At 35.1% G+C, this 27774-nt stretch overlaps 2 protein-coding genes across 2 annotated transcripts in view; both read left to right on the top strand.

Moving 5' to 3' along the window:
• Positions 1-5805, top strand: part of LOC133554247 (troponin C, skeletal muscle-like) — a 23707-nt gene extending 17902 nt beyond the window's left edge. Inside the window, exon 6 of the mRNA XM_061902745.1 lies at positions 5495-5805. Within this exon, the coding sequence (XP_061758729.1) occupies positions 5495-5526 (32 nt within the window). The 3' untranslated portion in view covers positions 5527-5805. The remainder of the gene's footprint in view (positions 1-5494) is intronic.
• A 7308-nt stretch (positions 5806-13113) lies between these two features.
• Positions 13114-25422, top strand: tnnc2.2 (troponin C2, fast skeletal type, tandem duplicate 2). The gene is made up of 6 exons (XM_061902746.1): positions 13114-13271; positions 14747-14798; positions 16728-16871; positions 20315-20429; positions 20496-20632; positions 25013-25422. The coding sequence occupies exons 1-6, from the start codon at positions 13269-13271 to the stop codon at positions 25042-25044; spliced, it is 483 nt and encodes a 160-aa protein (XP_061758730.1). The 5' UTR covers positions 13114-13268; the 3' UTR covers positions 25045-25422.
• The last annotated feature ends 2352 nt before the right edge of the window (positions 25423-27774 follow it).

The following is a 27774-nucleotide window of genomic DNA, read 5'->3' as shown; positions in this document are numbered from 1 at the left end:
TGTTTTGTTTTAGTCCTGTTCTGTTTGGTTTTTTTGGCCACTCAGTTCCTGTTTTTGCACTTGGTTTGTTTTATCACCATGACTACCCATTAGTTTTCACCTGTCCTCATGTCTCACACCGGTTTTCACTAATCACCACATTATTATTCAAGCCACAGTTGCAAGCTAGTCAGCCTGGCAACACCACCTTCTTCACCCTCGATACCTCTACTCCCTTCATGCCATGCCATGCCTGCTAATCATACTGTTCATAGTTTCCCTCCTGCCCATGCCACGTAAGTTTTTGGTTTATTTATGTCACAGTTATTGAGTTTTGCTTTTTGTCTATAGTCCTACCTTTGTTCTGGTTTGCGTTTTTTATAGCCAAGTTTTGTACTTCCGCCCTTGTGCGCGCCTTTTGTTTTTTTTCCTTAATTAGTGTTAAAATAAAAGATGTATCTACCTTCACGCCGAGAACTTCGGGAAAACAACCCTCGCCCAAGTCCAAGTCGTGACACTCCCAGTGCCACCCGCACTGGGTTAAATGTAACTAAAATATTGGGTTTCACTATGGAAAAGCGCTTTGAGTGACTAGAGAAAAGCGCTATATAAATATAATTCAGTTCACTACACACGCATATATCCTGATTTCGGAGGTCTCAAGGTTGGCAAGTATGATTAAAAATACCGAATGGATTCCTTTAAAAAAAAAAATGTTGTATTTTGTTTTTGTCCATTTTTCCCGACGCGAGCATTAGCAGGCTACTTCTTGGTAACATGCACTGTAATGATACCAAGTACAGGAGCGTATCTAGTCGATACAACTATGAATTAGGGATGTCCCGATCCGATATTGATATCGGAAATCGGTCCGATATTAGCCAAAAAAGTGAATATCGGATTTTATCGGACTGAATCTAAAAACTCCAATATAAGCGCTCCGATATAAGCTGTCCATTTGCCGCTGCAGCACTTCTATAATAGGTGACTGGTTTGATCACACTCCAACACAGTAGGTGGCGGCAATGCCCCTTAATTAATGTTGGTGGCGGCCGCGGAAGAAGAGCGTCTCTGATCCAGCATGCACAGCCCACGTGATCACAACAACGACAACGCGTGTGCTCAGCAAAGTGTAGTGATGTCGGCTGTGTGGAAGTATTTTAACTCACAGCATGCCGAAATGCTTATCTTCTTAAAAAAAAAATCTCCACATTATGCTCGGACTGCAGAAAGTGGAGAAGGAGGAGGAGGAGTAGTAAGGGTAGTCAGCACTGACTGATTATTATTTGTTTTATGCTCTTGTTATTAGAGTGATATGTTTATTGTGTTTACACTATTCTTCAGTGAAGACTAAGAGTAATTACTACATTGTTTTGAGCATAGTCAGTCTTTGAAACTGGAGCTGTGAACTCTTAATTTAGAGCAGTTGGACAGTGGACAATATTGTGTTGTTTTTGTGGTTTTTGTCCCTGCCCACAGTTGTTTCCAACATATGCTGACAGTAAAAAAATAACTGAAGTGAACTTGAATTGTTTGCACTTTAAAATGTTTTTTGTTTTTTTTATTGGATTTATTTAGGTTATTTTTCAGGGTCTTCTAATTTATTTTTAATTTATTCTTTTCAATTGTATATTTATGTTGGTATTAGTGGTTATTTTGCACTTTAAATATAACATTTTGTTTTTATTGAATTTGTTGAGGTAATACTCTTATGTTGAAGGTTAAAATTTATGTAACCAATTGGTTAATAATAAATGGGTCAGTTTTTCCTATACCTACTCTTGCTGACTATTGTTTTCTGTTTTAACACTACAACATCAGTAACAGTAACATCACTTTATCAAGCCTTTTCTAACATTCTACAAAACAAAATAAGGAATAAATATATGTATGATTCGTGCCTATATCGTATCGTATTGATATCGGTATCAGCAAATACTCAAGGCTACAATATCGGTATCGTATCGGAATTGAAAAAGTTGTATCGGGACATCCCTACTATGAATACGTCGATATTTTTGGGCATTACAAATTTTTTTTTTTTTTTTTTAATGTAAGTTATGTTTATAAACTCAGGAAATACTTCACTTTGAATATGTCCAATGTATGAGCCTGTAAAGTTAAGTTAAAGTACCAATAATTGTCACACACACACCAAGTGTGGTTAAATATGTCCTCTGCATTTAACCCGTCACCCTTGTTCACCCCCTGGGAGGCGAGGGGAGCAGTGAGCAGCAGCGGTGGCCACGCCCGGGAATCATTATTGGTGATTTAACCCCCAATTCCAACCCTTGATGCTGAGTGCCAAGCAGGGAGGTAATGGGTCTCATTTTTATAGTCTTTGGTATGACTCGGCCGGGATTTGAACTCATGACCTACCGATCTCAGGGCGGACACTCTAACCACTAGGCCACTGAGTAAGTCCTTGGTACCCAAATGTGTGTTATCGTCCAAAACTAATGTAAAGCATCCAAACAACAATAAAATGAGTGATTATAACATTTGAACAGAAGTGAAGTGAAGTGAATTATATTTATATAGCACTTTTCTCTAGTGACTCAAAGTGCTTTACATAGTGAAACCCAATATATAAGTTACATTTAAACCAGTGTGGGTGGCACTGGGAGCAGGTGGGTAAAGTGTCTTGCCCAAGGACACAACGGCAGTGACTAGGATGGCGGAAGCGGGAATCGAACCTGCAACCCTCAAGTTGCTGGCCCGGCTGCTCTACCAACCGAGCTATGCCGCACAGAAGTGTAGAAAGAACATGTTAAAGGAAAAAGTAAGCAGATATTAACGGTACATGAACAAGTAGAGTAATAGTTAATTTTTTACCACTTGTCCTTTTACAGTTTGTCCTTTATAATGTTGACAAAATAATAGAATGATAAATCATACAATATGATACTGCATACGTCAGCAGACTAATTAGAAGCCTTTGTTTGTTTACTTACTACTAAAAGACAAGTTGTCTAGTCCATCTATCCATCCATTTCCTACCGCTTGTTCCTTTCGGGGTCGCTGGAGCCTGTCTCGGCGGCATTCGGGCGGAAGGCGGTGTACACCCTGGACAAGTCGCCACCTCAACGCAGGGACAAAAGTTGTCTAGTATGTTCACTATTTTATTTAAGGACTTAACTGCAATAATAAACATATGTTTAATGTACCCTAAGATGTTTTTGTTTAAATAAAGACAATAATGTAATTTATTTGTGGTCCCCTTTATTTAGAAAAGTGCCGAAAAGTATAGAACATTTTTTAGTACCGGTACCAAAATATTGGTATCGTTACAACACCAGTCTTGAACTATACAAAGTATTTCAATGGCTGAAATCTGCAATTTTGCAGGATATACTAGTTGGTACGGTAATCTAATTAGTTACGTCATCAGCTCAGACGAGGCACCAAGCAGTATGGGTGGGGAGCGTTTCCACAGAGTGTCAGCCTGAAATGCGGCTGTCAGGGACAGATGCGGAGGGAGATTTTTACAAAAAAGTTCTAAAACGGAGTGATGTATCAGATGTATCAGATTGTAGGTGGGGTTTTTTTTTTGGTTTTTTTACCATTCGCGTTCATATTTCAATGTGTTTGTTGCATTTTTTTTTGCGATATTTTGGGATGGAGAGGGGGTGTGACATTCATATGTTGTCAATATTCAGTGTTTTATCCTTTATAGATAATATTGTAAACACCACATTCTTTATTGTCATGTAAATTCGTGTCTCATTAAGTTAAAATATATATATATTTTTTTAATTGACATCTAGCGTCAGACATTCCTATCCATTACATCATATTCACATACATCAAATATCTGTTGTCTGCCCTAAATGTAAAAATGTTTTTTTTTGTTTATATACCAACCATACCACCCCCCCACCCCCGTCCCAAAAAAATTGAAAGAAATAGCAAAAAAACTAAGTAGTATCCAAAAATACATCAATTAAATGAACAAAAAATAAATAATAATACATTTATCATAATAATAATCAGAAATAAAATTAAATAGTTATATAAACAGATACATATATACACACACATACATATATATATATATATATATATATAAACATATACACACACATATAATCATCCATCCATCCATTTTCTACCGCTTATTCCCTTTGGGGTCACGGGGGCGCTGCTGCTTATCTCAGCTACAATCGGGCGGAAGGCGGCGTACACCCTGGACAAGTCGCCACCTCATCGCAGGGCCAACACAGACAGACAGACAACATTCACACTCACATTCATATATATATATATATATATATATATATATATATATATATATATACGTATGTGTATATATATATATATATATACATATATGTATATATATATATAGATATATATATATATACGTATGTGTATATATATATATATATATATATATATATACATATATATATATATATATACATATATATATATATACGTATGTGTATATATATATATATATATATGCGTATGTATATATATATATATATATATATACGTATGTATATATATGTATATATATATATATATATATATATATATATATATATATATATATATATATATATATATATATATATATATAGGTATGTATATATACATACTGTATACACATACATACATACAGGGAGCACCGGTAATCCTTTTTTTTATTTTTTATTTTTTTTAAGGAGTACAATCACTAATTCGAAAAATTAATGTCAGGCTTATGGGGCGTGATGGGGTCACGCCCCATTCCGTTTTTTTAAGGCCGTTCGTCATAATGTTTGTAGCATTCAATCAGACATTATTGTGAAGTTTTGTATTCGTATTCCTAAAAATAAACACTTTTTTTCTTTTTCTAAATTTGGCACCGCCGAGGCAAAATAAATTGCACAGGCCTGGCTTATACCAGGGGGTCTCAAACTCAATGTACCTGGGGGCCACTGGACGCAGAGTGTGTGGGTAAGACTGACTGCAGGCTTTGAAAAAGACATGTTTGGGGTTGTGGAATATATTTGTGTTTAGCCGACGCACGGAGAATAACGTTATTTCCGCAATGTGTGTCGTTCCGCTTTTCCTTCCTACAGCAACACTGCGGTCGGCGGATAAAAGCCGGGAAAGTACCTGGATAGCGAGCGCAAAAAAGTGGCGACCCCTGGAGTGTTAAATGGCGTCATTTCAAAATATATGTACTGTTCATCGTGTGAGGCAATGCAAATTAAACAATAAAAAAAACATAAGGGTTTGAATTGGTCCAGGTTATCGGGGACTGTTATCAGTGACGGACAGGTGCAGCCAGGCACGTACGAAAACCCCCGTCTCCATGGCAATGTCGCTTTCACTCATTTGCCGCTTATCCACAAACGCAGGGGTAGGCAACCCAGAACGTTGAAAGAGCCATTTTGGACTCAAATAACACAACTTTCATACTAAAGGTGGGGGCCGCTAAAATAACGTCTGAGACCCCTGGCTTATGCTAACTCACCAAATAAATCCAAATGCATAAAAATCCTTTCTCTGTGCTTCCCTCCAGAGTTTCTGAAGATGATGGAAAACGTCCAGTAGAAGACAACATTCAGACACACCCCAGTGAACAATTACCGTCTTTTAAGAGGATTTTTTTTTTGTTGTTTCTTTTTTGAAACCCCCGTCCCTCGCGCTGTTGGCGAGCTTGTCTATAAATATCCACTCGAACCTTTTAAGACGAAGACACTTTCCCCGCCCCACCAGTCTCTCAGCTGTCCTTTCCACGGCAGCTGCTCCTCCTGACATGCAACACCGGCCAGCGTTTTTAAAAGAGACGCGCCGCCATGCTGTCTTCTGAAATAAACCACCTTTAACTCATTGGGTCATGTTTGCACATTTCTTATTATTGCCATCGTACGTTCATATTGGCTCATTATCTTTGGGGTACGACGCCAAATAGCCGTTACGCCAGGGGTCACCAACATTTTTGAAAGCAAGAGCTACTTCTTGGGTACTGATTAATGCAAAGGGCTACCAATTTGATACACACTTAAATAAATTGCCAGAAATAGCCAATTTGCTCAATTTACCTTAAACTCTATGTTGTTATTAATAATCAATGATATTTATCTTTGTGGAAACACTGATCATTTTAATGATTTCTCACAATAAATATATATTTTTGATTACATGTTTTAAATAGGTTAAAATCCAATCTGCACTTTGTTAGAATATATAACAAATTGGACCAAGCTATATTTCTAACAAAGACAAATCGTTATTTCTTATATATTTTCCAGAACAAAAATTTTAAAATCTTAATGATTTCTCACAATAAATATATATTTTTGATGACATATTTTAAATAGGTTAAAATCCAATCTGCACTTTGTTAGAAAATATAACAAATTGGACCAAGCTATATTTATAACAAAGACAAATCATTATTTCTTCTAGATTTTCCAGAACAAAAATTTTAAAATAAATTCAAAAGACTTTGAAATAAAATTTAAATTTGATTCTACAGATTTTCTAGATTTGCCATACTATTTTTTATTTTATTTTAAATCATAATAAGTTTGAAGAAATATTTCACAAATATTCTTCGTCGAAAAAACAGAAGCTAAAATGAAAAATTAAATTAAAATTTATTTATTATTCTTTACAATAAAAAAAAATTAATTTACTTGAACATTGATTTAAATTGTCAGGAAAGAAGAGGAAGGAATTTAAAATGTAAAAAGGTATATGTGTGTTTAAAAATCCTAAAATCATTTTTAAGGTTGTATTTTTTCTCTAAAATTGTTTTTCTGTAAGTTATAAGAAGCAAAGTAAAAAAATAAATGAATTTATTTAAATAAGTGAAGACCCAAGTCTTTAAAATATTTTCTTGGATTTTCAAATTCTATTTGAGTTTTGTCTCTCTTACAATTAAAAATTTCGAATTTGCTAGTAAATAAATACAATTTAAAAATTATAGGCAGCTCACTGGTAAGTGCTGCTATTTGAGCTATTTTTAGAACAGGCCAGCGGGCGACTCATCTGGTCCTTACAGGCTACCTGGTGCCCGCGGGCACCGCGTTGGTGACCCCTGCGTTACGCTGTTAAAGCACTTCTGGATCAATAAAAAAAAAAATGTGTCGCATGTAGAGGGGGGGGGGGGTGCCCACATCTGAGGTCCTCTCCAAGGTTTCTCATAGTCAGCATTGTCACTGGCGTCCCACTGGATGTGACTTCTCCCTGCCCACTGGGTGTGAGTTTTCCTTGCCCTTTTGTGGGTTCTTCCGAGGATGTTGTAGTCGTAATGATTTGTGCAGTCCTTTGAGACATTTGTGATTTGGGGCTATATAAATAAACATTGATTGATTGATTGATGTTCTGAGCTAGCGTGCTATTAGTTTTTACTCTAAACGTGTAAAATATCCAACAGAAAACCATTGATGCCTCCTGATGTCATCAATGATGTCATCAGTGATGTCATCAGTTGCTTATAAAGGAGCAAACATCTAATTAAATTATATCTTACGTCTCACAGTCACTGGTGGGAATATTTGCACGTTACCTGGGGACTGCCATGATATACAATCGGGCTGTGCGATACAGGCGATACAAATGATATCAATTTAGCCGACAATGGATATTTTGTGACAATGCATGCGGATGACACGTTCTCGCTGTGTTTTTCGCAGATTTCACAGCGACAAGCGTCCTCAGCGCAATGTAGCGTCCATGTTCTTCGCTAACATGAAAAGTACCCCTATCACTGGAGGACAAGGAATAGCTAAACTTGCTCCTCACGCCATAGGAGGATACAAAAAAAAAGCATAGCTAAATGCTAAGGTAGAGCTCTCGAGTATAAACAGAGGTGGACGGATCAATACAAATATCGACAGGACTGATATAATGTATAATATCAGTTAATAGTCGATACCACAGTGTTTAGATTGATATTTTCAATCATTATAAAATAGTTGCTGTCCTTTTTGTTATTGTTTACAAACTCAGGAATGATATAATGTATAATATCAGTTAATGGTCGATACCACAGTGGTTAGATTGATATTTTCAATCATTATAAAAAAGTTGCTGTCCTTATTGTTATTGTTTACAAACTCAGGAATGAAATAATGTATAATATCAGTTAATGGCCGATACCACAGTGATTAGATCGACATTTTCAATAATTACAAAAATAGTTGTTGCTCTTTTTGTTATTGCTTCCAAACTTAGGAATGATATAATGTATGATATCAGTTAATGGTCGATACCACAATGATTAGCTCGATATTTTCAATCATTACAAAATAATTGTTGTCCTTTTTGTTATTGTTAACAAACTCAGGAATGATATAATGTATGATATCAGTTAATGGTCGATACCACAGTGGTTAGATCGATATTTTCAATCATTACAAAAATAGTTGTTGCTCTTTTTGTTATTGTTTATAAACTCAGTATTGATATAATGTATCATATCAGTTAATGGTCAATACCACAGTGGTTAGGTCGATATTTTCTATCGTTACAAAACAGTTGTTGTCCTTATTTTTATTGTTTACAAACTCAGTATTGATATAATGTATAATATCAGTTAATGGTCGATATCACAGTGGTTAGATCGATATTTTCAGTCGTTATAAAAATAGTTGTTGCCCTTTTTGTTATTGTTTACAAACTCAGGAATGATATAATGTATAATATCAGTTAATGGTCGATACCACAGTGATTAGGTCGATATTTTCTATCGTTACAAAATAGTTGTTGTCCTTATTTTTATTGTTTACAAACTCAGTATTGATATAATGTATAATATCAGTTAATGGTCGATACCACAGTGGTTAGGTCGATATTTTCATTAGTAACAAAATAATTGTTGTCCTTATTGCTATTGTTTACAAACTCAGGAATGATATAATGTATAATATCAGTTAATAGTCGATACCACAGTGATTAGATCGATATTTTCAATCATTACAAAAATAGTTGTTGCTCTTTTTGTTATTGTTTACAAACTCAGGAATGATATAATGTATAATATCAGTTAATGGTCGATACCACAGTGATTAGATCGATATTTTCAATCATTACAAAATAGTTGTTGCCCTTTTTGTTATTGTTAACAAACTCAGGAATGATATAATGTATGATATCAGTTAATGGTCGATACCACAGTGATTAGATCGATATTTTCAATCATTACAAAAATAGTTGTTGCTCTTTTTGTTATTGTTTATAAACTCAGTATTGATATAATGTATAATATCAGTTATTGGTCGATATCACAGTGGTTAGGTCGATATTTTCACTAGTAACAAAATAGTTGTCCTTATTTTTATTGTTTTCGAACTCAGTATTGATATAATGTATAATATCAGTTAATGGTCGATATCACAGTGGTTAGATCTATATTTTCAGTCGTTACAAAAATAGTTGTTGCCCTTTTTGTTATTGTTTACAAACTCAGGAATGATATAATGTATAATACCAGTTAGTGGTCGATACCACAGTGATTAGATCGATATTTTTCAATCATTACAAAATATTTGTTGCCCTTTTTGTTATTGGTTACAAACTCAAGAATGATATAATGTATGATATCAGTTAATGGTCGATACCACAGTGGTTAGATCGATATTTTCTATTGTTACAAAAGTAGTTGTTGCCCTTTTTGTTATTGTTTACAAACTCAGGAATGATATAATGTATAATATCAGTTAATGGTCGATACCACAGTGGTTCGATCGATATTTTCAGTCGTTATAAAAATAGTTGTTGCCCTTTTTGTTATTGTTTACAAACTCAGGAATGATATAATGTATAATATCAGTTAATGATCGATAGCACAGTGATTAGATCGATATTTTCAATCATTACAAAAATAGTTGTTGCCCTTTTTGTTATTGGTTACAAACTCAAGAATGATATAATGTATAATATCAGTTAATGGTCGATACCACAGTGGTTAGGTCACTATTTTCAATCATTACAAAAATAGTTTGTTATTGTTACAAACTCAGGCAATAAGAGCCAGTATTAGTTTTCGCTGTATGTTTAGTTATTTCAAACTATTGACTTCATTGTGAATTTTGATTGCAATAAAACGGAATAAGGAAATAATTTAAATATTTAATGATATTTGTTACATCGCCATCCTGTGTTAGAGTAAGAAAATTGGTATGAGCGATACTGCCAACTACTTGGAATTGGATCAATACCGAAATGTATAGAACCACCTAAAACTAATGTAAAGTATCAAAACAAGGGGAGAACAAGTACTTTTTACATTTTAGTCGTGTAGATAAAACATGCTGCGACAGAAAGTAAACAGATGTTAACAGCAAGTGCAATCATAATAGTTCAGAGAAAAATAATATAACTGTAAAAATTATGAAAATATGTTACTGCAAACCTTTTTTAGCCAAATTACAAGCCTTTTTAACACGTTTTGAAATGGTTCTATTATCATTTTTATATTAAATAATAGGGGGTGTCAAAAAATTGCTTTTTGAATATGTCGCGATTCTTATTTGTAGCAATTCAAATAAATCAAAAGGGTAACATTTTTATTCTTAATTTTTATTTGTCCTGCCCAGCCACTCAGGCAAATTATATTGTTTTTTTGTTTTTGTTTTCAAACAAAACCGGTTTTCTTTGGGGAAATATAGAAATGTATTAGCGTTGTTTATCTATTTTGTGGAAGAATGTAGTTAATCATAGAACGGGCACCTAAAAAGTATTGATTTTGAATCGACTTGTTATCCCCAAGAATGGAACCGAATCGCGTGGCGCTTAAAGATTCACAGCTGTGTTAAATAATATATTATGATTTATATCCTTACGTACGAGGCTGCTAAATGCAGTATATAGCAGGGGTCCCCAAACTACAACTCGCGGCCCCTGGGAAGTCCCATGTTTTTAAGAAAATAATTAATAAACAACATATTTTATTTTATTTTATTTATTTTTTAATTTTTCTTTTGTAATCCATTTTCTACCGCTTGTTACTCTCGCTATTTCAACCCTACAAGCCTGTTTCGCAGGTTTCCCTGCTCTTCAGGGGATTTAATGTGCCCTTGTATACCAGGGGTCCCCAAACTTTTTGACTCGGGGGCCGCATTGGGTTAAAAAAATTTGGCCTGGGGCTGGGCTATATTTTATTTATATATATATATATATATATATATATATATATATATATATATATATATATATCTATATATATATATATCTATATATATATATATATATATATATATATAGATATATATATATATAGATATATATATATATAGATATATAGATATATATATTTTTTTTTTTATTTTTTTTATTTATATATATATATATATATATATATATATGTCTTTATTAGATTATCCAGAAAATAGTGCTTGATACCGTGGTAGAGCGCAATATATGTATGTGTGGGAAAAAATCACAAGACTACTTCATCTCTTCATCTCATGAAACAGTTATGCAGAGATGAAGTAGTGTTGTGATTTTTTTTCCTACACATACATACATACATGCATACATATATATATACACACACGTTAGGTCAGCAAAAAACACAGATGCTAATTCATCCCTACATGCCTGTATCGCAGGGTTCCCTGCTCTTCAGGGGAAAATAAAATCCCCCGAAGAGCAGGGAAACCTGCGAAACAGGCTTGTAGAGATGAAAAACCCTTTTGTTGTCAGAGTTATTTGTTGTTGCCCAACCCCAAAATGCAGAGACGGAGACAGGCGTAGAATATGAAAAAGTGATTTAATTAAAACTAGACAAGAACAAACAAAAAGCACGCACGTGGGCGGAATAACAAACTAAGGGAGCTAGCGCTGGAAGCTAGAAAACAAAAAGGAACTTTAGTATGGAAGCTAGTGGATAGCAAACAGGAAAAACTGGAAATAACTAATGGTTAACAAAAACAGCTTACCGCTACGATGACCAGGACAAAATGTAGCACGACAGGTAATAGCTAAAAAGAATCGCATCGACACGACAAGAGCAACATATGGCAACGACAAGTCCAAATGACAATACAATGATCCAGCAACTGACACAAGACAAAGCAGGTACACATAGGAGCAGGCTGATTGGCAACAGGTGTGGCCAGGTGCCAATCAGCCGCAGCTGACATATATATATATATATATATATATATATATATATACCTATGCCTATAGACCACTATATACCCCTGGTATATAGTGACATATATTTTAGGCCTGTCCTTAATACACAGTGAAGCATCAACTAGCATTTGTGACGTTTATTTGTACTTTAATCACATTTAATGAACACAATCAAGAGACTTTTATACCCTAAACCAGATTATTGACCCTAATAATTGTAAAAAAAAAATAACCTCACTGATTAATTAATGGGACCTCTTATTATTATTGAACTAATTTGCAGAGTTTAGTGTAGCTTACATTGGATTGTTTTTTAGGAATATTTAATGTACAAAATGTATCATTTATTTTGATGCGTGGACTCTGGCTGGAAAAAATGTTTGGACTTATTGGACTATTGGACTTTGTTTACGTAATCACTGCCACTAAGGTGCATATTTACCTTTTGCATAGTTCAATGTTTTTTGTATTTTTTACACCACCCACCTACTACCTAACAATTTAAAAAGCAATGGATTTGTTTGTAATGTTCAAAGTAGAGACCTAACCCATCTAAGACCCCCCCTCCCCCAAGTCCATATAAGGACCCGCACGCTGTGTGTCTATGGGGGGTGGGTGGGGGGGCTTCTTCTTCGACCATTTCTTACTATTCAGGGCACGCTTGAAGGGTGGGGGTCTGGCAGAAACAGGGTGGGTCCACCAAGCTGGTCTTAAGTTTCACACAAAAACATAACCTACTTAATAGTCCCAGGTTGTCCAAACTGAGGGTTTGGACCCCAAATGGGTCATGGGTTGGTTTCTGATAGGTCAAAGTTACTACCTATGGTGACTCTAAAGAGTAATATTAGTAACAATCGAATCCAGTTCTATGTTTTAGTATGTTTACTTTAATAAAAGCACAGTTTTGCCTCTTTTTACTGTAAAACCGCTGCTTTTGGAAGCTTTGGATGTCGTCCTTCAAACCTTCTTCAGTGCGTGATTGGCTTTCCTCGGGGGCAAAGCGAGAACCCCCTAAAAGTTCAACGGACCAAATGCGGGGGAGCCGTGTCAAGAAGGGGGCGGGGCCAAGTCACCCGGTTTAAAGTGTGTGTGAAGCTTGACCTTACGTCTAGTCTCTCCGTTGGCTGACACCGACCGACTGACCGCTCCTCTCGGCCCTTTTTCTTTTCCTTGGATATCTAGGGGGGAAAAGATAATACAGCATTATGGTAAGAAACTTTGAAATTATTTTTTTTATATGTGTGTATATATATATATATATATATATATATATATATATATATATATATATATATATATATATATATATATATCAGGTCAAGATGTGTATACAGTATATATGTATATATATGCACGGTGAAACCCCATAACTGATCCTTGATTATATTAAAAATTAGCAAAAATAATTATAATAGTTTAAAAATAGTTTATAGGAAGTTTAAAAAAATGAAAAAAATACTGTTTTGCTGTATTTTTTATAAATATTTTTTAAATAATATTAAAAAATATATATTTTTCGATATAAAATTATAATTACGTATAATAGTAGTATATTTTCCCATTTTGACGCAAATCAATAACAGTCTATAAATAATTTTCTGGCACGTTGAAGGTAAATCCTCGGATTAAAATAGTTTTGAATCATTGTTGAATGTACGTTTATGAAGATTGATGGTGCAATTTTATGTATGGTGCAATATATTTATATATATGCACGGTGAAACCCCATAACTGAGCCTTGATTATATTAAATGTCAGCAATAATAATTATAAAAGTTTAATAATAGTTTATCGTACGATTTAAAAAACAAAAAAACACTTGTTTGCTGTATTTTTATCTGTATTTTTTAAGTAATATTAAAAAAATATTTGAATAAAAAAATTATAATTATGTATAATAATAGTATATTTTCCCATTTTGACGCGAATCAATACCAGTCTATAAATACATTTATGGCACGTTGAAGGTGAATCCACGCATTAAAATTGTTTTTAATCATTGTTGAATTTATGTTTATGAAGATTGATGGTGCAATTCTATGTATGGTGAAATATATGTATATATATGCACGGTGAAACCCCATAACTGAGCCTTGATTATATCTAATATTAGCAATAATAATTTTAATAGTTTAAAAATAGTTTATAGTATGTTTAAAAAAAAAATACTGTGTTGCTGTATTTTTTATATATATTTTAAAATAATATTTGAAAACATATTTGTATATATAAAAGTATAATTATTTATAATAATAGTTTATTTTCCCATTTTGACGCAAATCAATAGCAGTCTATAAATCATTTTCTGGCAAGTTGAAGGTAAATCCACTGATTAAAATGGCTTTTAATCATTTTTTTCATGTACGTTTATGAAGATTGATGGTGCAATTCTGCAGCTGCTCAGGTGCAGATTCCGCTTGAGTGACAAATAGCGGAGGATTAAATGTCTGCAGGCAAAAGGCAGCAGCGCCTGATGTGTTGAGCCGGAAATAGCTGAGCTCATTTACAGCCGGCTCAATAACCGCAAGCCTTTTTAGAACGCTGCATACTCCTGCTGCTCGGATAATATCATCATAATCACGCAGCTCTTAGGTTTAAGCGTGCATATCTGGGAATGTTTGCAAATGATTAAACATTGAAATGTGTGTGGGGAAAAATATGATCCGAATGCTTCTTTTTCCAGACTGACGCGCAACAAGAGGCCCGCTCCTATCTGAGCGAGGAAATGCTGGCTGGTATGTACACAAATGAGCTCGTATTACAGTTTATAATCTTGTCATTATATCCCAAAATGATTATTTCACCTATTTTGAAACCACAATTATTTGGCCTCCTGTTGCTGGGAAGGTTTTGGTGCATCATAAACACCAACAAAAAATATCAATGTTATAGGAAATAATAATAATAAATAATTTAATAATAACACCGAGTGAGTGTAATTTTAAAATACATTACATGATGATAATATTACAAGAAAAAGGTGTTTTTTAAATTTATTTTGAACAATTTTACACTACAAGGACGTGTCACACGCTTGTTGGTAGGCAGATTTGGCAATTTAAGAAAGAGAAAAGATGATGTAAGTTGTCACACACACACTAGGTGTGGCGAAATTATTCTCTGCATTCGACCCATCCCCTTGTTCACCCCCTGGGAGGTGAGGGGAGCAGTGAGCAGCAGCGGTGGCCGCGCCCGGGAATAATTTTTGGGTGATTTAACCCCCAATGATGCTGAGTGCCAAGCAGGGAGGTAATGGCTCCCGTTTTTATAGTCTTTGGTATGACTCAAGAGCTACCGATCTGAGGGCGGACACTCTAACCACTAGACCACTGTGTTGAAGGACACGGAGAGCGTCAGGAAGAGGAAGTCCCAAACAGTTTTGCTATCTGCTGTACTTCTTTCAAACATGTGAAACTCCACACTTATGTTCATCGTTTTAGTTTTGTTTTGTTTGGGCCTTGCTTTTGTCTCCTTTGTTGTTTGTCCCTTATGTTTTTTTCTTTTGTTTTTGGAATTGTGTCTTTTCTTTTGGTCATGTTTTCTCGTCATTTGTTTGTTTGTTTTCTCTGGGTTTTTTTGTTTTATTGTTGTCTTTATATTTTGTTTTTGTGTCTTTGTCTTGTTTTTTGTTTTTGTTGTTTTTGTCTCCTCTTTGTGTCTTTTATTTTCGTCTTTTTGTCTTGTTTTTTGTCTTCTGTTGTTGAATTTTTTTTGTATTTTTTGTCTTGTTTTTTCTTTTTTGTATGTTTTGTTGTCTTATTTTAATTTTTTAGTTTTGCTTTTATCTTGTTCTTTTTCTTTTGATTTTGCATTTGTATGTGTTCTTCTTTTTTGTCATGTTTTTTGCCTTTTTTGTCTTGCTTAATTTTGTTTTATTTTATTTTTCTTGTCTTGTCTTCTGTTATTGTATTTTTGTTGTTTTTGTCTTGTTTTTCTTTTTTGTATGTTTTTGTTTTGTTTTTTTCTTTTGTTTTTTGTTTTGTCTTGTTTTTTTGTTTTTTGTCTCTTTTTTGTGTCTTATATTTTCGTCATTTTGTCCTGTTTGTTGTTATTGTATTTTTTGTTGTTTTATTTGTCCTGTTTTTTTTCTTTTTTGTATGTTTTGTTTTGTTGTCTCCTTTTTGTCTTCTTTTTTTTGGTTTGGTTTTGCTTTTGTCTTGTTTTCGTCTTTTGTTTTTGTCATGTTTTTGTAATTTTTTTGTCATTTGTTTTTGTCTTCTCTGATTTTTTTCGTGTTTCATTGTTGTATTTTTGTTTTGTTTCTTTTGTTTTCGTGTTTTTGTCTTGTTTTTGTTGTGTATTTTGTCCTGTTTCTTGTGGGGGTTTTTCCTTTCGTCTTTTTGTCTTGTTTTTCGTTATTGTATCTTGTTTGCTTTCTTTTTTGTGTTCTTTGTCTTGTCTTGTTTTTGTATCTCTTTTCTTTTTGTCTTGTTTTTTTCTGACTTTGTTGTGTTTCATTTTTATCTTTTGTTTTGTATTTTTGTCCTGTTTTTTGTTTTTGTTGTGTCTTTTGTCTTGTTTTTTTGTGTCTTATATTATGGTCTTTTCGTCTTGCTTTTTTACTTTTGTTATGCTATTTTTCTTTTCTTTTGTCTTGTTTTTTTTCTTTCTTGTGTGTGTTTGTTTTGTTGACTTTTTGTCTCCTCGTTTTTGTGGGGGTGAAGAGTTCAAGGCCGCCTTCGACATGTTCGACACGGACGGTGGCGGTGACATCAGCACCAAGGAGCTGGGCACCGTGATGAGGATGCTGGGTCAGAACCCGACCAGAGAGGAGCTGGACGAGATCATCGAGGAGGTGGATGAGGACGGTAAGCAGGAAGTTTGCCAGCACTCTATTATGGCTTTCCAAAACAAAAGCGCTCCAAACATTCAGACTTTCACACTCATTTTAAATCATTCTTATGTTACCAGTCGACACTATTCCTAACGTCACACAGTTTTATCACACTCTGTTGTGACTTTTCAAAATAAAAGCTCTCTCTAATCTGCACGCACGACTCTTCCACACTGATTTTAAAGATTTATCTCAAATAATTTTTATTTCACCATTTAACTTATTTTAGACAACATAATTGATTATGATGTCACACAAGTTTCATCACTCTTTCAGTTCATTGCACTTTGTTGTGGCTTTTCAAAATAAAATACATCTGAAATTGATGAATGACTTTTTCGCACTGATTTTATGCATTTATTTAATCCCTCTTCTTTTTTTAACCAGTCTACAATTTTACTTTTTTCAAATAGTAATCCCCACCAAGATATCACACAGGAAGTCGCAATGCTCAATGCAGTGACTTTTCAAAATAAAAGCACGCATGAGTCTTCCACACTGATTTTAAAATGTATCTCAAATCATTTTTATTTCAACAGTCATAAATTTAACTTATTTTAGACAACATAATTAATTACGATGTCACACAAGTTTCATCACTCATCCAGTTAATTGCATTTTCTGTGGCTTTTCAAAATAAAATCCGCATGTGTTACTTTTTCACACAGACTTTAAGCATTTATGTAATCTTTTTTTTTTTGCCAGTCAACAATTTTACTTTTTCCAGATAGTAATCCCCACCAAACCGGAAGTGACGTTGCTCAATGCAGCAACTTTTCAAAATAAAAGCTCTCTCTAATCTGCACGCACTACACTGATTTTAAAGATGTATCTCAAACAATTTTTATTTCACCATTCATATATTTAACTTATTTTAGACAACATAAATAATTATGATGTCACACTAGTTTCATTACTCATTCAGTTCGTTGGGCTTTGTTGTGGCTTTTCAAAATAAAAGACACCTGAAATCGACACATGACTTTTCCACACTGATTTTATGTATTTGCCAGTCAACAATTTTACTTTTTTCAGATAGTAGACACCACCAAGAGCTCACAAAGGAAGTCGCATTGCTCAATGCAGCGACTTTTCAAAATAAAAGCTCTCTCTAATCTGCACACATGACTCTTCCACACTGATTTTAAAGATTTATCTCAAATCATTTTTATTTCACCAGTCAATTATTTATTTAACTACTTTTAGACAACAGAATTAAGTATGTCACACTAGTTTAATCACCCATCCATTTAATCGCATTTTGTTGTGGCTTTTCAAAATAAAATCTGCGTATATTACTTTTTCACACTGATTTTAAGCATTTATTCGATCGTTCTTTTCTTACCAGTCAACAATTTTACTTTTTCCAGATAGTAAACCCCACCAAGATATCACACAGGAAGTTGCATTGCTCAATGTAGCGACTTTTCACAATAAAAGCTCTCTCTAGTATGCATGCATGACTCTTCCACACTGATTTTAAAAAAAATATCTGAAATCATTTTTCTATTAAGTTGTTAGACAAGAGAATGAGTTATGATGTCACACAAGTTTCATCACCCATCCAGTTCATTGTGCTTTTTTTGTGGCTTTTCAAAATCAAATCTGCGTATATTACTTTTTCACACTGATATTAAGCATTTATTCAATCATTCTTTTTTTTTTTTAACCAGTCAACAATTTTAATTTTTCCAGATAGTAAACCCCACCAAGATATCACACAGGAAGTTTCATTGCTCAATGCAGCGACTTTTCACAATAAAAGCTCTCTCTAGTATGCATGCATGACTCTTCCACACTGATTTTAAAAAATTATCTGAAATCATTTATCTATTAAGTTATGTTAGACAAGAGAATGAGTTATGATGTCACACAAGTTTCATCACCCATCCAGTTCATTGTACTTTTTTGTGGCTTTTCAAAATAAAATCTGCGTATATTACTTTTTCACACTGATATTAAGCATTTATTCAATCATTCTTTTCTTACCAGTCAACAATTTTACTTTTTCCAGATAGTAAACCCCACCAAGATATCACACAGGAAGTCGCATTGCTCAATGCAGCGACTTTTCAAAATAAAAGCTCTCTCTAATCTGCACGCATGACTCTTCCACACTGATTTTAAAAAATTATCTGAAATCATTTTTCTATTAAGTCATGTTAGACAAGAGAAAAAGTTATGATGTCAAACAAGTTTCATCACCCATCCAGTTCATTGTACTTTTTTGTGGCTTTTCAAAATAAAATCTGTGTATATTACTTTTTCACACTGATTTTAAGCATTTTTTCAATCATTCTTTTCTTACCAGTCAACAATTTTACTTTTTCCAGATAGTAAACCACACAAAGATATCACACAGGAAGTTGCATTTCTCAATGCAGCGACTTTTCACAATAAAAGCTCTCTCTAGTATGCATGCATGACTCTTCCACACTGATTTTAAAAAAATATCTGAAATCATTTTTCTATTAAGTTATGTTAGACAAGAGAATGAGTTATGATGTCACACAAGTTTCATCACCCATCCAGTTCATTGTGCTTTTTTGTGGCTTTTCAAAATAAAATCTGCATATATTACTTTTCACACTGATTTTAAGCATTTATTCAATCGTTCTTTTCTTACCAGTCAACAATTTTACTTTTTCCAGATAGTAAGCCACAGCAAGATATCACACAGGAAGTTGCATTGCTCAATGCAGCGACTTTTCACAATAAAAGCTCTCTCTAATATGCATGCATGACTCTTCCACACTGATTTAAAAAAATTATCTGAAATCATTTTTCTATTAAGTCATGTTAGACAAGAGAATGAGTTATGATGTCACACAAGTTTCATCACCCATCCAGTTCATTGTGCTTTTTTGTGGCTTTTCAAAATAAAATCTGCATATATTACTTTTTCACACTGATTTTAAGCATTTATTCAATCATTCTTTTTTTTTTTTTTTAACCAGTCAACAATTTTACTTTTTCGAGATAGTAAACCCCACCAAGATATCACACAGGAAGTCGCATTGCTCAATGCAGCGACTTTTCACAATAAAAGCTCTCTCTAGTATGCATGCATGACTCGTCCACACTGATTTAAAAAAAATATCTGAAATCATTTTTCTATTAAGTCATGTTAGACAAGAGAAAAAGTTATGATGTCACACAAGTTTCATCACCCATCCAGTTCATTGTACTTTTTTGTGGCTTTTCAAAATAAAATCTGTGTATATTACTTTTTCACTCTGATTTTAAGCATTTATTTATTTTTTACCAGTCAACTATTGTACTTTTTCCAGATAGTAAAGCCCACCAAGATATCACACCGGAAGTGGTGTTTCTCAATGCTACGACTTTTCAAAATAAAAGCCCCCCTAAGCGTACTCTGTTTGGCCGAATGTCCACCTGAGGTCTTTACCCTCACAGGCAGCGGCACCATCGACTTTGAGGAGTTCTTGGTGATGATGGTGAGACTGCTCAAGGAGGACCAGGCCGGCAAGAGCGAGGAAGAGTTGGCGGAGTGTTTCCGCGTCTTCGACAAGTACGATCTTTGCCTCCTTTCAACCCGCGTGGCGGGGACCGTGTTGACGAATGTGCGCATGTGCAGGAACGGAGACGGCTACATCGACAGGGAAGAGTTCTCGCTGATCATCCGCAGCACCGGCGAGCCGATCACGGAGGACGAGATCGATGAGCTGATGAAGGACGGGGACAAGAACGCCGACGGCATGCTGGACTTTGACGGTACGATGACGTCATCTCAGCCCGTTACTTGCCGCTCTGCGTGTTCTTCACTTCTTCCAACTTCCTGTCGAGCTGCATTTACGATGAGCTACTTTTAATAGACAATCTTTGAGTAGACTGTTTACAGTAGGTATTTAAAGACAGCAAAGTGCTCCTGTCATAGATATATGATCTTTGACTACTGTTTAAACAATAGGTCCTTAAAAACAGCAACGCGCTCCTGTCATATGTATGATCTTTGACTTTAATTTTTACAGTTGGTCTTTAAAAACAGCAAAGTGCTCTTGTAATATTTATGATCTTTGACTACCGGTATATATTATTATCATACATATGACAGGAGCACTTTGCTGTTTTTAAAGACCTACTGTAAAAATACTTTTCAAAGATCATATATATAACGGGAGCACTTTGCTGTTTTTAAGTACCTATGGTAAAAACAGTAGTTAAAGATCAAATCCCCGTATATTACAGGAGCAATTTGCTGTTTTTATAGACATTTTGTAAAAATCGTAGTCAAATATCATACATATGACGGGAGCACTTTGCTGTTTTTAAAGACCTACTGTAAAAAAAACAGTAGTCAAAGATCATATATATGTATATATGACAGGAGCACTTTGCTGTTTTTAAGTACCTATGGTAAAAACTGTAGTGAAAGATCATATATATTACAGGAGCGTTGCTGTTTTTAAATACCTACTGTTTAAACAGTAGTCAAAGATCATATATATGACAGGAGTGCATTGCTGTTTTCAAGTGTTTTGAAGGAACTGCTGTAAAAACAGTAGTCAAATGTTATACATATGACAGGAGCACTTTGCTGTTTTTAAAGACATACTGTAAGAACAGTAGTCAAAGATCATATATAACAGGAGCACTTTGCTGTTTTTAAGGACCTACTGTAAAAACAGTAGTCAAAGATCTTATGGAGCACTTTGCTGTTTTTAAAGACATACTGTAAAAACAGTACTCAAAGATCACATATATGACAAGAGCACTTTGCAGTTTTTAAAGACCTACTGTAAAACAGTAGTCAACGATCATATATATATGATCTTTGAATATATTTTTTACAGTAAAAACAGTAGTCACATATCATATATATATATGATCTTTGACTATAATTTTTACAGTAGGTCTTCAATAAAAGCAAAGTGCTCTTTTGTAATATATATGATCTTTGACTACTGTTTTACAGTAGTTCCTTAAAGACACCTGAGTGCTACTATCATATATATGATCTTTGAATAAGCTATTACAGTAGGTCTTTGAAAACTGCACAGCACTCCTGTCATATATATGATCTTTGAATAGGGTTTTTACAGTAGATCTTTGAAAACAGCAAAGTGCTCCTGTCATATATATGATCTTTGACTACTATTTTTACAGTAGGTTTTTAAGAACAGCACAGTGCTCCTGTCTTATATATGATCTTTGACTACTATTTTTACAGTAGGTCTTTGAAAACAGCAAAGTGCTCCTGTCGTATATATAATTTTTGACTACTGTTTTTACAGTAGGTCTTTAAGAACAGCAAAGTTCTCCTTTCATATACATGATCTTTGGTTACTGTTTTTACAATAGGTCTTCAAAAACAACAAAGGGCTCCTGTTATATATATTATCTTTGACTACTATTTTTACAGTAGGTCTTTAAGAACAGCGAAGTGCTCCTGTAATATATATAATCTTTGACTACTGTTTTCACAATAGGTCTTTAAAAACAGCAAAGTGCTCATGTCATGTATATGATCTTTGACTGGTGTTTTTACGTTAGGTCTTTAAAAATAACATAGTGCTCCTGTCATATGTATGATCTTTGATTACTGTTTTTACAGTAGGTCTTTAAAAATAGCAAAGTGCTCCTGTCATATATATGATCTTTGATTACTGTTTTTACAATAGGTCTTTAAAAACAGCAAAGTGCTCCTGTCATATATATTATCTTTGACTACTATTTTTACAGTAGGTCTTTAAGAACAGCGAAGTGCTCCTGTAATATATATAAGCTTTGACTACTGTTTTTACAATAGGTCTTTAAAAACAGCAAACTGCTCCTGTTCTATATATGATCTTTGATTACTGTTTTTACAATAGGTCTTTAAAAATAGCAAAGTGCTCCTGTCACATATATAATCTTTAACTACTGTTTTTACAATTGGTACTTAAAAACAGCAAAGTGCTCTGGTCATATATATGATCTTTGACTACTGTTTTCACAATGGGTACTTAAAAACAGCAAAGTGCTCATGTCATATATATGATCTTTGACTACTGTTTTTACAGTAGGTACTAAAAAACAGCAAAGTGTTCCTGTCATATATATGATCTTTGACTACTCTTTTTACAGTAGGTTTTTAAAAACAGCAAAGTGCTCCTGTCATATATATGATCTTTGATTACTGTTTAAACAGTAGGTTTTTAAAAACAGCAAAGTGCACCTGTCATGTATATAATTTTTGACTACTGTTTTTACAGTAGGTCTTTAAAAACAGCAAAGTGCTCCTGTTCTATATATGATCTTTGATTACTCTTTTTACAGTAGGTCTTTAAAAATAGCAAAGTGCTCCTGTCATATATATAATCTTTGACTACTGTTTTTACAATTGGTACTTAAAAACAGCAAAGTGCTCCTGTCATATATATGATCTTTGACTACTGTTTTTACAGTAGGTACTTAAAAACAGCAAAGTGCTCCTCCATCCATCCATCCATCCATCTTCTTCCGCTTATCCGAGGTCGGGTCGCAGGGGCAACAGCCTAAGCAGGGAAACCCAGACTTCCCTTTCCCCAGCCACTTCGTCTAGCTCTTCCCGGGGGATCCCGAGGCGTTCCCAGGCCAGCCGGGAGACATAGTCTTCCCGTGTCCTGGGTCTTCCCCGTGGCCTCCTACTGGTTGGACGTGCCCTAAACACCTCCCTAGGGAGGCGTTCGGGTGGCATCCTGACCAGATGCCCGGACCACCTCATCTGGCTCCTCTCCCGGATGGCAGAGCTTCTCACCCTATCTCTAAGGGAGAGCCCCGCCACCCGGCGGAGGAAACTCATTTCGGCCGCTTGTACCCGTGATCTTATCCTTTCGGTCATGACCCAAAGCTCATGACCATAAGTGAGGATGAGAACGTAGATCGACCGGTAAATTGAGAGCTTTGCCTTCCGGCTCAGCTCCTTCTTCACCACAACGGATCGGTACAACGTCCGCATTACTGAAGACGCCGCACCGATCCGAATGTCGATCTCACGATCCACTCTTCCCCCACTCGTGAACAAGACTCCTAGGTACTTGAACTCCTCCACTTGGGGCAGGGTCTCCTCTCCAACCCGGAGATGGCATTCCACCCTTTTCCGGGCGAGAACCATGGACTCGGACTTGGAGTTGCTGATTCTCATTCCGGTCGCTTCACACTCGGCTGCAAACCGATCCAGTAAGAGCTGAAGATCCCGGTCAGATGAAGCCATCAGGACCACATCATCTGCAAAAAGCCGAGACCTAATCCTGCGGTCACCTAACCGGAACCCCTCAACGCCTTGACTGCGCCTAGAAATTCTGTCCATAAAAGTTATGAACAGAATCGGTGACAAAGGACAGCCTTGGCGGAGTCCAACTCTCACTGCAAATGTGTTCGACTTACTGCCGGCAATGCGGACCAAGCTCTGGCACTGATCGTACAGGGAGCGGACCGCTACAATAAGACAGTCCGATACCCCATACTCTCTGAGCACTCCCCACAGGACTTCCCGAGGGACACGGTCGAATGCCTTCTCCAAGTCCACAAAGCACATGTAGACTGGTTGGGCAAACTCCCATGCACCCTCAAGAACCCTGCCGAGAGTATAGAGCTGGTCCACAGTTCCACGACCAGGACGAAAACCACACTGTTCCTCCTGAATCCGAGGTTCGACTATCCGGCGTAGCCTCCTCTCCGGTACACCTGAATAAACCTTACCGGAAAGGCTGAGGAGTGTGATCCCACGATAGTTGGAACACACCCTCCGGTCCCCCTTCTTAAAATGCTCCTGTCATATATATATATATATATATATATATATATATGATCTTTGACTACTATTTTTACAGTAGGTCTTTAAAACATATATAAACAAAAAAATATTGTTTTGACATGTAGGACAAACAATAGATGTATGATCTATGCAAATATGATGTAATAGATAGGAATGTCAGATGCTGGACGTCAATACAAATTACAAAAAAATAAATAAAACAGCAGCGTGCTCCTGTTATATACATGATCTTTGACTAGCACTTTTGCAGGCGGTCCCTAAAGACACGAAAGCGCTCCTGTCCTATGTATGATCTTTGATTATCAGCATGCTACAGTGATGCATCTGAATGAACACGTCCATGTTGTGTCCACCAGAATTCCTGAAGATGATGGAGAATGTGCAGTAAAGAAGCAGACAAACTCACGGACATTCCTCCTCACCCTGTGAACGAAACCTCCATTTGGAATTCATCTCCGCACCAAGACCTGGTCTCCCACTGTCCCCGCGCTCCTCCATCCTCCATCTTCCCTCCTCTACAGAAAGCTAGGACAGCCTGATGGAAGTGGGCTACACCGCCGATGGGTTCCGGTAAAGATGCGAGGAGGACCACGGCTGTCCTCCTCCGCCTTTTTTCCTCCTCTTCCTGGTCAAGCTCTACAGACGTAGTGAAGATAGAACATGCTGCTGCTGTTAGACCAAATCCTTTCCTCTTCTACTGTGCAAAGAAGTCAACAAAAATCCATCAACAACACCCTCACAGATCAATAAAAATGATTGTTTCTTCTTTTTGTCCACGTCTTTTCAGAACGGTGTGTTACTAAAAACATTGACTAATGTATAACTTTACTGTTTGTATTGTATGGAATGTCATTAAAACAACAAAGGTCTTACTCAGAACTGTGGCCATAACATGAAATCGTCATGCATAAATGTCATCAACCACCTTGTTTTGATTCATGGAACCTCTCACTTTAGGATTGTGAGTGATAGTTTGGATCACATGTAGTTTTATAAGCACTATAATTCAGTATTGCAGACTAAATATAAATTCTCTTTTACCATATAGAACAAGGGTTTGCCCATTACGTCGATCGCAAGCTACCAGTCGACCGCGGGGGGTGTGTCAGTCAATCTCCATTCAGGCTTTTAAAAAAAATAGACCTAAAAATTAGTGATCATCAATCTTCACCAAGACGTCACTTAAATGACATTCACGGTACCGGAGGGTCTTGTGAGATGACGCTGGCTGCTGCAAGATCATTATTATGAAAATATGACCGAGAGGAAGGCGAGAAACACTTTATTTCAACAGACTCTCGCGCCGTACCTTCCGTCAAAACTCTAAAGGCCAACTGCACATTTCCTATCCTCACAATAAAAGCCCTGCTTCATGCTGCCTGCGCTAACTAAATACAGAGTCAGGGAAAACTGGCGTGCACAAGCGATCCCTCAGAAAGCTGGCGTGCACATGACTTGTGCACGCCAGCTTTCCGAGACTCTTATTTTGTTAGCGCAGGCAGCATGAAGCAGGGCTTTTATTGTGAAGATAGGAAATGTGCAGTCGGCCTTTAGAGTTTTGACGGAAGGGACGGCGCGAAAGTCTGTTGAAATAAAAAGTGTTTCTCGCGTTCCTCTCTGTCATTTTTTCATAATAATGAACTGGCAGCAGCCAGCGTCATCTCACAAGACCCTCGGGTGCCGTGAATGTCAATCAAGCAAGCTACGGAATTTGCCGCCAATGTTTTTCTTGTAAAGTGTATGGAAGCTGGATGAATGAGATGCCAAAAACCAACCACTTTCATGTGGTATTGTACAGAAAGGACAACTTTTTTTCTCCTCCATTTGAAAATGTGGGCGTTATCATCATTACTGTCTGATTCCAATCAATGCAAGTCATCAGAATCAGGTAATACACCAACTTATATTCTTGTCTTTGTGAAAGAAAGACATCTATATGTCTATATGTGTTACACATGCTTGTATCATCATTAAACACATTTAACTTGTTTACAAAAATGTCTCTTTCATAGATAAATAAATATAAATGATATACATAAATGAGGTAGATCCCCTCGAGTGGGTCAATTGAAAAGTAGCTCGCCTGCAGAAAAAGTGTGGGCACCCCTGATATAGAAGATTCCCCATGGGACAAAGGCTGGCTTTTTTGTTCTTTCAGTACATTTTGGCTGAATTAAGAGAACAATTTGTGTTATGTTACTCAATTGTACATATTATATACATATATATGTACATATATATGTATCATATGTAATTATATATATATATATTTATATATATATATATATATATATATATATATATATATATATATATATATATATATATATATATATATATTAGTAGTAGTGTTAGTATAGGTACAGCTATACAGTAATCCCTCGTCCGCTTTTAATTGGTTCTGGGACGGTTTTTTGCGTCTTTTATTTTCATCTTTTTGTCTTTTGTTAATGTATTTTTGTGTGTGTGTGTTTTGTTTTGTCGTCTTATTTTTTTCTTTTGTTTACGTATTTGTGTTTCTTTTCTTTTTGTCAATTGTTTTTTTGTGTTTTGTTTTTGTATTTTTTTTTTTTACTTTTGTTTTTGTATTTGTGTCTTGTTTTTTGTTTTTGTTGTGTTTTTTGTCGTGTTTTAATTTCGTCTTTTTTTGTCTTTTGTTATTGTATTTTTTGTAGTTTTTTTCTTTTTTGTGTGTTTTGTTTTGTTGTCTTATTTTTTCCTTTTGTATATGTATTTGTGTTTATTTTCTTTTAGTCATTTGTTTTTTGGGATTTTTTGTGTTTTGTCATTTGTTTTTTTGTCTTTTGGAATTTTTTGTGTGTTATTTTTGTATTTTTTATTTATTTATTTTATTTTTTTTCTTGTTTTTGTTGTGTTTTTTTTCTTGTTTCTCGTGTCTTAATTTTGTCTTTTGTGTTATGTTATAGTATTTTTAGTTTTTTTTTCCTTTTTTGTGTGTTTTGTTGTCCTTTTTTTCCCTTTTTATGTATTTGTGTTTATTTTCTTTTTATCTTTTGGGATTTTTTGTGTTTTATTTTTGTCTTGTTTTAATCTCTTTTTGTATTTTGTCTTGTTTTTTGTTTTTGTTGTGTGTTTTGTCTTGTTTCTTGTGTCTTTT

Source organism: Nerophis ophidion, linkage group LG06, assembly GCF_033978795.1.
Source record: "Nerophis ophidion isolate RoL-2023_Sa linkage group LG06, RoL_Noph_v1.0, whole genome shotgun sequence".
Lineage (NCBI taxonomy): Eukaryota > Metazoa > Chordata > Actinopteri > Syngnathiformes > Syngnathidae > Nerophis > Nerophis ophidion.
The sequence above is the reverse complement of the archived record's forward strand: the minus strand, read 5'-3'. Positions and strand labels throughout refer to the sequence as shown.